Raw genomic sequence first — 13170 nt, forward strand, 5'->3', positions numbered from 1 at the left:
AATATGCTCTGTCATTTGCATGCTGGGTTCGGTGATTTTTTTTTTGTTTTGTGTGACTTTATAATATTTTAATTATGAGTTTTGAGTTTGTAAACAACACAATAAAGTATATAATAAAACCATATTTTTTTTGTTTTCAGAACTAGCGAACTTGTTGCGCTTATGGCAATTTCGTCAACTTTATTTTTATTCTTACACACCAGGGATCTGCACACTCGACTTAGGTCATTACAATCTATTACAAATTCTGCATCAACTTCAGGTAAATTTCAGTTTATGTAAAAATAAATAAACCTAATAGGTACCTATTTATTGTTTAACAATGTAAAATCATATACAATAATAATAATTCAATGATCGATAACAGTTGTTACAACAATATTTTTTATATTTAATTAATATTTCAGTTAATTATTAATCATTGATATAAATAGTTATAGTTAAAATGTATAGTATAATAACATACCTATTTATTTTTCTAAAATCACTTTTAAACTTAAGAGGATCTAATAAGATCTTATGAGGACCTCATATAAAATTTAAAGTTAAAAACATTATCTAGGGCATCTCATAAGCGTTTTATTATATTTTAATTTTAAATCTAGTTATGAGTATTTTAAAATTGTAAATTATTTATACATCTTAAGAAACTTATAACTCGCTTTAAAATTAAAATATAATAAAACGCTTATGAAGTGCCCTAGATAATGGTAAAGAAACTTTAAATTTATTATTATTATTAAATTTAAATTTTTTTAAGAGGTTATTTCAATCTATTTTAAGAAATTAATATGGTTATAATCATTATTGTGAACGTAAAATTTGCTATGTTGCACGCGAGTCATAGAGAGAATACAAATAGAGCGCTGACATCCTCTTAATGGTTACCTAAACACAATAATAAATATCAAAATAAAATTCTATATTTATTTTTAATCAAAGTATTGATTGCACAATATCAATAAAATAACAAATTTGATCTGGTGACTGATAAATTAAACAACCTTTTTAATGAATGAAGAATGACTAAGCGCTACTTTATTTTCAATAATGCTAGCTTAACAAATTATTTTTAAAATAAATAATAATTTTAAAACACATTAGCGAATGCACATACAAATTGCAGTGATTCATAAGCTACGATTACAACTAAGAAATTATTTTAAATTTATTATAAAGTTATAGAAACGTTTATTTTTTTAAACTTTTATACTTCTTTTTTAATAGTTTTGGCACCTTATATAAATTATATGTTTATATAATCCGCTATAATTTTTAACTAAAATATTTTGATATAAGTAAAATTGTACATAATATTTAACTAAATTTTTTTTATAAAATATTCAAAATTATTTTGATTAAACAAAATTGAGGATTTAAACTTTAAATTTTAAGTACAATAAATTCGTGTTATTTCATGTAGGTAAATTTAAAATAGCACTAATTTATGTATTTGAACCTTGTCGAGTAGATTGTAAGTATTTTATTAAATTTGGGAAAATAGTTTGCAGTTGCGGTACGACCGTGATTTTTTAAGATGTGTCCCAGACAAAAATTTGGTGGGTGAGTAGTTGGAAAATGTCAATGCTGGCCGGTTTAATTTTTTCAATAGCCCTGGATTAATTGTACCTGATAAGTGATAATTATAGTTCATAGATTTAGTATATTATTTTGCATTATTATTAATATACCGACGTGTCTCACAAATTAAAATTTCCGCTGCGCCATTAATAGTTTGTGAATAAAATCTACGTACTAGAAATATTGCAGATTTAAAAATATTGTTAAATAATAATTTCAAAATTGACAATGTTATCTCACACAGACTGCAATCCTCTTTTGATTTTACATTTTAAATAGTTTTCTACGTTTAAATTTTCAATAAACATAATGTATATAAATATTAATTAATATATTTATATTATTATATTATGTAATTGTAATGGATAACAATAACAATTAATTTTCATAAAAATATATTTAATCAATTGTTATGTATTCGAATTCTTCGATTAAAATATTTGTATTATTATTTAGATTTTAGAGTCTATATTATTATCTCATATGGATCATAAATAATAATTACGTACAAGTCTAAAATTTAAAGGTAAATTAATTTAATTTTTAATTCGTGATGGTAGTTTTTTTTATTATAAGCTTACACTTATGATATTATTTGATTTAACTTGGTTGAACTAAAACGTGTATACTATAAAAAATAAGTGTTACATTTAAACATATTGGTCATGTTCAATGTTTATTTCATTTAAAAATTATAGTTGAAAATTGTTTATTAAATTTTTGATTTTTCTAAGTATTGTATTTTCATAAATTTTAAATTAAACATATTGTAATAGATTGCTTATTGTGCATAACAAGCTTTTGTTCTCGTTTTTACTTTTGAGGTGACTACAGTGACTCACGGTTTATGTACAGTGTTAGTATACAGTCATAAAGAAAGGCATTAAGTAATACGTTCACGTACGATAGACTTGCTTGACAAAAGAAGACTGTTTTTGTTCTGTTCCCACTGGACGACTGACCATCATTAGTCGCGATCGTTGTTTTTAAAAGAAATAATGTTACAAATAAATGTGTATGTACATCTTTATGGAACTAACACTATATGCCCCGTGCCCTACATTAAGACGACACGACATTTCATTATTAAAAACTTTATTTTTGCTCCCGCCGCCTATTCAAAAATAAGATTAAATAAAGACCAACTAGACTTTCTCTTTTGTAATCTTACTACGGGTGCGAGAATATATTAGTATAATTAAAAAAATAATAATTAATTCTACAAAATACTTTTTTTTGAAAAAATTGTTTATTAGTTTCACAAGTTACGTATACCTATTCTGTATTGAAATTTAACTTGTAGGCAAATACCAAAATTTTCGTTAAAAATCAATGTAGGCTAATCGTTCCGTTGTACGATTTACGATTGTATCATGTGTGCAGTGGACGAATTTCACTCTACAAGTACTTATAGGTACTCAAGTTTCATACTTTAAAAGAATCTTGTTCTACATCTTGAAGTATCTAACTACCTAATTTGTATGTCACTATAGATCTAATGACTGAATTAGCCATAACATTTAATCATTGTTTTAAGTTTTATGATTTATCAATATAAAATTGGAATTTTTACGATGTTAAAATTACAAATTTAAACGATACATTGGTTTCTTTAATATTTTTTTAGTAAAGATAACACACAAACCCAATATTACTAGGAATTTATCCGATATAATTTCTAACTCTAACTACTCTATTGCATATTGGTAACTATATCCATATTGTACCTAAATAGTATATGGCTATCTATATATTAATATTATTAGGTACAATTTTTATACAAAAATATCAAATTGTTAAAACTACTTTTGTTTTATAATATAGACAGATATAGTGCAGTTTTTAGGATGAGGTAATAATAATTTATTGATTTAAGATTTAATATGATAATAAAGTCATAATGATAATAGTAATACTAAAACAATAACATTATAAATCATAAATACTATTTTAGAACATAAATATCAAACTGTTTAAAATACGATTTTATTTTATTTAAAAATAAAGTTTTAAAATTTCAAATATTTTAATTATAAATAGAAATTTCATCTATTATTATATGAAGTACCTATGTATTTTAAAACGTATCTTATATGTATTGACGCATTGTATAAATATATTTTTATAATGCAGAGTTCAATATTATAGAATATATCATAAGTTGCTATTATATTGTATGTAATAATAATTGATTTGACCAAAATCTTATTTGAAACCTTTAAATTATAATTTTAATTACCTAATCAAATGATTAAACACAATCATTTTTAATGGATCTTCTTGAATATTTGCGTGTATTTTGTTTAAATAATACTTAAAATTTATAATGTTAAGAAAAAAATTAATTATTTTTCTACTGTTAGGTACATTATTTTTCTTATTAAAATAAAAATAACTTATTTAATAACTTCAACTTGGATATCTTAGAAGAGTCTAATCTTTTGTTAATTTTTAATAAATAATATGATTACACATCGAGTAAACATATTATTATAATTTATAATACAAATAAAAGATAGTCTACAATGTAATGTATCATATATACTATAACTATAGTGTAATATATGGTATATATTGTACATGTTTGATTCATAACTTAAATTTAATTTTTGGATTCTGCAGTGAAAGTATATTTATTTTAAGTCATTCACTATTATGTTAATATAATACGGATTACGGATGAAAAATGAACTATCCTTTCATTTGTAAAATGTTCACGCAAACCTTATAAAAAATCGAACATATTTACGAAAATTGTTAAGAGAAAGTGGACGAACATTGCCATTGACCTTTACCTTTGACACGATAATGCCTTAAGGTAAAATTCAATATTCGTATTATTGTATACTAATGACTTAGATATTTACGAAACTTGTTCAAAGATGTATCGATTGTATCGTATATAAGATACATATGTTCTGCTTTTGACTATTCTCAATAATAGGCTGCTGATCTGAGAAAATATGTTTTGTAATTATATATGGATTCACTAATAAGTAATAAGTAATAATAATATCATGTACCTACCTATTTTTTATTATATTATCAAAGTCGATTATATAATATTTGTTTAAATCAAAGCGACGTGTAATTATAATATAATTATTATATTATACTTAAAATAGAAAACAAATTCTTAGGCATCAGAAGTATTCGATTTTTTAAAACAAACAATATAATCCAAAAAATATTTAGCGACGGTTATATTGTTTTTGAAAATAATTATAAATATTGTTTATTTTTTATTTTCTAAAATTGATTATTATAAATATGTATTAATATATTATTGTACACAACTAATTTAATAATTTACATAATACAAATATATGCTACTAATATAAAAATATTAAATACAAATATAGCAGGAATTAATTCTAATGACGATTAAAACCATAAAATTAAACATGTAGGAAATTAAATAATTAGTTAACATTTATAAATTAAATTATGACCTACTCATTTTTTATATTATTTTGTCCCAATAACATTTTACATTTGTTTTTATAGTTGCATTTTCAAGATTAAATCAAATAAAAGCATTTACATTCACTTTTTCTAAACTCATTGTAATGACCGTTTCGAAATAATAGCCTGGATTGTACACGTATATTGTATATTATACTCAAATGTTTATAATATGTACATCGTTTCCTCTCTCTATCTGAACTGAACCATTGAGTTGCTTACGTAGCCAAGTGGTCTACTCGAATTTGACGTTAAGATTATACCCACAACCTATTATGCTGTCATACCTTCACGTTTGAACAATACGTTAAGCAGTAGTAGTAGTGTGTTATATTTATATTATACAAGAACATTATTAAAAAGAGTATTTGTTTTGTAGTCGAGATAAAAATTAAATTGCAACATAATATTTTTATTAAGTATTCATGCAAATGGTTAATATTTTTAAATTAGAGATATATAAATTATAAATGTATATAACTATCATTTTTAAGTATCTATTATATTTATTAGCTAGTATTTAGCATTATAGTAAATACAGTAGTGTAAACTACAATGATGCACAATATAAATGGCTAATTAAATATTCGATAATTTTTAATTTTTAAATTGAATTAAATTATTTAAATAATGTACAACGAAAATTCTAAATTATACACATATATGTACCAAAATACTTGTTTTGGGTATTTTAATATTACATAGTCATAGGTAGTTGTGTTGTATTTTATTTTTCGATATTATAAATAGTATCATTGATTAAATACAATATATAATTTATCAGTGATACTATATAAACAATAATTTCCTTTTCGAAAAATACCGATGTATCTAATTTCTTGAATGTTGTATTTAATACCTGTTTTGTCAACGGCACTATTTTTATATTAAAATATAAAAAGCAATAATAATAATATTAAACTATGGTCTATGATAAAAGTATAAAATTTTACGATTTCACTGACTTTCATTGCACTGGTTTACAATCTTCAGATTGGACAGATTGTAAAAATAGCTTATATTTGATTTATTATTATTTATTTCTATAAAATAATTACTATATTAACATTGTTTTTAATCAATTAACAATTTTAAATCAACTAATTCACAAATAATTTATTTAAATAACTAAATTATACCTTACTTATGACTGCGTTCAATATTATTGTTTTATTTAATTTTTTATACGAAAAAATTTAATGATTTAAATAAAAATGAGTGTATACCTAGGAGGAATGTATAGTTTTAATCTGCTTTTAAGTATTTTCTATCTATTAACTAAAAAAGTAACAACTCTCCGTTTATAGTAATAATGTAGCCTTATTATTCTACTTTGTATAGTAAAAATTATAAAAATGAATGAGTCATTACAATTTACAAACGTTCATGATTGAAATGTCTATATAATATTTATTTTTGTTTATTTTTTATTGTTATAGTGTGAAATCTAAACATGTATTGTGTACATTTGATAGATTTTCTTTCAAGTTACATAGGTATTGTAGTTTATTATCTAATGATTATATACACTGTAATATGCTATATATATATATTTAGATGTTTCGTGTAATTATGTAATATTATATGAATCGTATTGGAATTTTCTGAGTTTTACTTTGGTATTTATACTTAAAAATAAAATAATAATTATTCAATAAATTATAAAAGTAAAGGGTATCTCAAAAAGAACGCCGGATTTAAAACTGCTATAAATCAAATTTATTTATGTAAAAATAACTAAAAAAATTTATCATTTTCTTCAGAGGAGGTTGAGGTTTAAACATAAAAAATAATATCAGGCTTATCCCCACTACTAGTCAAATACGCAATCACTCGGTCAATGAAATTCTACATCATCCGATCATATATTGCCCCGTTCGTAGAGAACACGTCCAAAAACCAAATTTAGTTCGTACTTACAAGTTGACACAGTGTGATTTTTTCCTATTGGAAATGGGGATACACTAATAGTTACAATTTTACCAGAACAAACCATGTAATTTGTTGGATCTTAAAGATATAAAATATCAATATGTTGTCAGGTAATAAAGAATTTCATAGACCAAGTGATTGCGTGTAGGGCTAGTAGAGGGGAGGTATATGCCTGATATTATTTTTCATGTTTAAACCTCAACCTCTTCTGAAAAGAATGATGTGGTTTTTTAATAAAAAAAAAATAAATAAACATAAATAAATATGATTTATAACAGTTGAAATTCGGCGTTCTTTTTGATAGTTTGACACACTCTATATAAAAATTCAATTATATAGATCTTTATATCCAAGTTATTGTAACTTGTGTACTTATATATAAGTAGAAAAATGTATTCAATGTGCAATGTACATCTTTAATATTTAGCGTACATCTATTTAAATTAAAAAATGTATATGTTTATTTTGTTAAAAATAATTAGATTATAACTTTTGATTTTTCTAATAAAATCAGAAGTTAAATTATTTAATAATTCCATTCTCTCGGCATTAATGATTACATTTATGCATTATACCATAATATTTAACTTCATTGTATTTTCATATGTCCCTACCTACTCGTATATAATATAAGCGTACATCATATTTTGTTTTTGGTAGAAAAATATATAATAAGTTAGTTTCTAATATTTTAAATTTTAAGAATGTTCATGACAAATTATATTTGTCCTCGATGAATACAATTATACCTAGCTATTTTATGTTTATTTACAAATATCATACGGGAAATTAAATTAGCCGTAAAAGATACGTAATTTCAACAGTAAGAACATATAACTAATTTAAGTAATGAGAACAAAAACTTAAACTGTTGGTCATATTGTGTTTGAAAACATGGAACAACTGGCCTTTAAAATTAATAATAGGTTTGTAGATAACTTAATCTTTTTTCAAAGATTTAATTTATACTTTATAATAATTTTTTCTGAAGTGTTGTCAATAAAATATCGGTTTTATAAACTATAATGTACCTGTACTTATTTTTTAATTATTGATATTTTTGGCTTGTACCTCCTTAAAATGTATCATTGTCTCATATAGTAGGTATATTGTTTCAAACTTTAATAATATTAAATCAATTAATTAAATCAATCTTCTTTAATATATCGTAAATCTAATATATTTTATAAATAATGTAATATGATCGTGAATACCTATATTGTGCATTAAATGGTATAGGAACATTAGAAACCAGTAATTATGACATAATTCTACATAATGAATCTACTAGAGAGATTACTAGGTAGTACTTTTAATCAAGTGTTGAGTAACATGTACTGTTGTACATATATATGTTTATTATATAGATTATGATATAGACACAGTTCAGTATTGATAAATTATAATATTATAATTTATAAGATATATAGATATTTTATTGTATTTAATATTTAAGTATTGATAACTATCACTTTACTTGTTTTACAGTTAAAATCCGTCATACGCCAATGACTAAAAATACATTTCGTTTGATTTTTATAAGCATATTATGAATTTAAGTAGTAATAATATTTAAGAACTTTCCTATAAAAATGTCTATCTTCGAAAGAAAAAATTAGATAATAAAAAATTATACCTATAGAATAGATACTACTAAATTACCATTACTATTTACGTACTTGATGTTAACTTTTTTAAAACAGTTACTTATGTACCTACTATCTACTGTACATAATTATGCTTAAAAATCTAAAAAGAACAGTTGTATTGATTCAAAAATGGAAGAAAAATAGACAGATTTTGAAGCAGACTTGTCATTATTTTTGCTACTATAGCGGTATTATATATTATTAACTCAAATCGGAATTTGATTTTATAGGTATAGTCCATTCAAAGATATTTCACGGTATAACCTGAATCCATTTAGATCAAAATACCCAATAAATACCGTAAAGTTGTCATTATATAATTAGCTTGAATTTTGAAGTAGGTACTGGTCTTGAAAAAAATATTTTTTAAGTTTTACACTGTTCCATAAAAATCCCTGTTAGAGACTAAAAAATCCGAAGGTGTCTTATTTTAATTTAATGTCAATTCAAGTGTTACTAATGAGTGACTTTTAAATCAATAATCATATTATAACCTTAAAGCTATTGTAGTTTGTATTTTTAATTCATATACCTACTTAAATAATATACTTATTGTTGTATATTTCGGTAACTATATAAACTTAAAAAATGTAATGAACATACGTTTGACAATTTCAAAAAATACATCTTCTATAGCCTTAGGATTAGGCATACTATTTAATATATTTTGTATTAGGGATGGTGAGATCCTATTTATAGACAGTGCCTAGTGGTTGTCAAATACATCATGCTTGGTTGCGTCGACAATTTAATTACAGGTATCACGGTAATTGTCAATTTGAAACATTTAGGCCGGCGATTTTAACAAGTAGTGTGAAAAACACGTAATTCTATATAGACCTTAATAATTTTAATGTAGCACAAAATTATGGTACATGTGTATACCTAGTTGTATATTAAATGAGAAAAATAGTAAAAAATAATATGCAATTGTTATGGCAAAAATGAATTATATTATTATAATAGCAATGTAACATTCGTACATCAATCTCAATTGTATGAATTTCACGGTTTCGTAAGAATTAAAATCAAATTCACGTATATAACGGGATGTTCAAATGTTTGGACTTATTTGTTGTGTATTCGTAATTTGTAGGTAACAATATACATACATATTCGTAAAACAGGAATATAATAGTATATATGCATTAGAAGTTGGAATATGTTCCTCAAAAAAATAATGGCATTAAACTAGTATTTATTATTATTTTTTTTTTTTTAGGTGATTCTACTGCAATGGAAAACGATATTGATAATTTCATCCAACATGACCAGGTAAAAACGTGTTTCAATAAAGTTTAAAGATAATTACTATATTATACAAAATATATTGTGTAAAAGTTTAATAAAAATAATTAGGTATTGTTAATTAAATATCCAAATTAATTTAAAAATAGTGCAATACAATTAAAATCGAAAATTTTTAAATTAAAAACCCGGAATAATTTTCTTGTAAAATGTACTTAGTCAAAAATATAGACATAATTTACAAATAAATATGACGTATACCTTAAAACCTAATCGTTGTTAAAAAGATGTATAAAATATTTAATCATACATAAAATAAATGTATCTTGTATGTATGATAGTTATTAGTCTAGCACACTAATTTTTACACTAAACCATCGTGCATAAAAGTAAATTTGGTGGTATTAGTTCTTACAACTTCAAACTTTCTAAACGTCACAATGAATCAGCACTGATACAAGTGGTACATACGAATTGATTTACTTTTACATTTTAACTAAGACCAAAGAGTTTTATGTGTTTACTCCTATTTCTGTTAAACTATAATATTGTTTAAAATTATACAAGCGCAATAATTAATGAAACATAACTAATGTGTTTACAACTGTTTAATACTTTTATTTGTAAATTTTAATATGTATCTGTATCCAGTGTATCCTTTTTAATTATCTTATCAGTAATACAATAAAACAGTCCGCTTTCGGACAAGATTATCATTTTGTTCAGGCATCTTTCTTATTAGATTATTTTCTGGATTTGTGATAGTACCAGTTGTATGGCAAGTCAGTAATTTTTTAAACATACATTTTGCTTCAAACTTATTTTTTTAAATTATTCTTTAATAATAAAAACTTGATATGTCCAAGGTATTTGATATTCCAAGGAAGTTGCTCGCATACAGCAGTCATACGCTTTACGTATGACACGCACAACACTTAAATAACAGATTGACAAGATGGTAATTTTCGCATCAAACAATGACCCCCGGTAAAATTTCTGAAAAAATTAATCACATTTAGCCAAATTACCGCGTGGGAAATAAATAAAAATAAATCCGCCCAAAAGATTTCCTTCAATCGTAATGAATGTTCACATAAACAAAAAAATAACAACTCCACTTATCAGTTAAATCATAACGAAAGACTTAAATATTAACCCTGAAAAAAAATTGACTTTGTCTCGCCTTACAAAGCGAATACGTAATCAAGTCAATATACTTAGTACTTACCTTCACCTATTATATACATCGTACAGTTATGAGATTTTAAATTAGCTTAATAAAGTAAAAATACGTAATCAGTCATTCTGTTTGGGCGTATGAGGATCAAATATTATGTGTATCTGTCAAACCTTCGACATCAAGCTTTCTAAACAATTACCTATTAAGAATTATTACTATAGGTGTGCTTAGTTCGTATGTTTGTTTTCCATACGTGTAACAATATGTCTAAATCCATTCACTTATAGTTGCCGTTGCAGTAAATTAACTAGAAAAAGCTCATTATTAATATTCCAATTAGAGTCATTCAAATGTACTCTAATACATTATAAATATACACCTAACAATTAACATAAAATGTTATGTTCTTCCTAACTACTCATCAAAACATTTAATACTTTATAGTATATATATTATATCATATACGAATAATTCATAAGCTAATATATAAAAAATATTTGGTAGGTACCTATATTGTCAGTGTATACGATATGGTTCCCTTTTAAACTTCTTAAGCCAATTAAATAGTTACATATTATGCCATTATTTTTTATAGTCAATTTTTTTACAAATTAAGTATAAGTATAGCAAATATTGTTAAATACTTTTATTTTTAAGACGTTAAATCACCAATACTTATAAGTAACTAATATAAATTAATAATAATTTATAATTTTTATATTATATTGGTTCCTATTTTTTATTTAATCATGTAGTTAAAAAAATGTTTTTGTGAAATTTAAATTAATCAATAGTCTAGTACCTAAAGAGAAAATCTTAAGAAATCTTACTTTGTTGCTAGAAAAAAAAACAATATTTTTACGGAAATGAACGAAAACAAGACTTATAGCAATAAATGAACCGAACTCGTCTCTGTCTAAAACACATTAAATTATTGACTGCTGTAAAAAATACACCGTGAAAATGATGAATTGATTTCAGTAAAATTACTGAACACTCAGTACTTTCGTTCATTTTTTTTTTTGCGTTTTGTTATAAGGTATCTCAGTTAACCTATTCATTAAACTAAATTTCTATTATAATTTTACTAAGACAACGTAATATTAATTAAATATGTATATTATAAGCATGTAAATTATATATTATAAGTTTGCGTAGTAGCTTTATCTTTCAAAACTAGATAAAAATTTAAATAATATTTACAAATAATTTTTGTATTAGATAAATACATTATACGTAGGCGTAGTATTTTTCAAATGGGGATGTTTTAATTTAATATTGAAATACAACTTGGATAGGGGCTGTTCACAGATCCACCATACCTATAAAGTCATATGATCACATTAATAAATTATGAAATATGTTTAACTTTTGAATATTTCTTTAAACAAACTGTAGAATATTAGATATTAATAATAAAGATACAAAATTATAATAATATTTATATCAGTCAAATGTGGCGATTCTTTCTTAACAAATCTTCAGATAATAAAGTCACAATGTCGTTTATCGATAACATTTCTAATAGCAGCTGTTAATTACATATTTTGTAAAACTCTGAATTATTTTCAACATATAATATATTTTTGGGTTATATATTTATATTGCCAAAAAGGAAGAATGTTTTCGAGATTGGTAAATTGGGTACCAAATGGCCTTATTTCGATAAATTGGGTCCCGGAAAAAATGTTAGTACGTTAAATATAGTAAGTCAAATTTTATAATTATAGTAATATGGTATAAATATTTTATAAATGGTATAAATTAAAATATATGTGGTTTTTATAATATCATGTTCTAAATAAATAATGTACCTAATGTTTGTTTATCTATCGATGCGTAGAATTAATTGGTGTCCGAGCGGTGTATTACTATACATAATGTGCTCCCAACCCGAACAGATACATTCTATGCAGTATAACGTAGAGATTTATCGTAACAGAACAATTCAAAAGTAAATTTTATAAATATTAAATAAGAAATATTAAAGTTTTAAGTTTTTAATATTTTAGGCTTAGTTGCACTAATGGTTTATAGCTGGGACCCAACTTACCTATTACCTTTTTATACCCAGGACTCAACTTATCACTTTCAAAATGAACACAAATGATCGCG

The 13170-nt window shown here is 23.8% G+C and overlaps 1 protein-coding gene across 1 annotated transcript in view; it reads left to right on the forward strand.

Annotated features, from left to right (window-relative positions):
• The window catches only part of LOC113554092 (heparan sulfate 2-O-sulfotransferase pipe), a 29121-nt gene that overhangs the window by 1883 nt on the left and 14068 nt on the right, over positions 1-13170 (forward strand). Inside the window, exons 2-3 of the mRNA XM_026957786.1 lie at positions 141-262; positions 9850-9902. Coding sequence (XP_026813587.1) covers positions 141-262; positions 9850-9902 — 175 coding nt within the window. The remainder of the gene's footprint in view (positions 1-140; positions 263-9849; positions 9903-13170) is intronic.

The sequence above is a fragment of the Rhopalosiphum maidis genome, chromosome 4 (genome assembly GCF_003676215.2).
Source record: "Rhopalosiphum maidis isolate BTI-1 chromosome 4, ASM367621v3, whole genome shotgun sequence".
NCBI lineage: Eukaryota > Metazoa > Arthropoda > Insecta > Hemiptera > Aphididae > Rhopalosiphum > Rhopalosiphum maidis.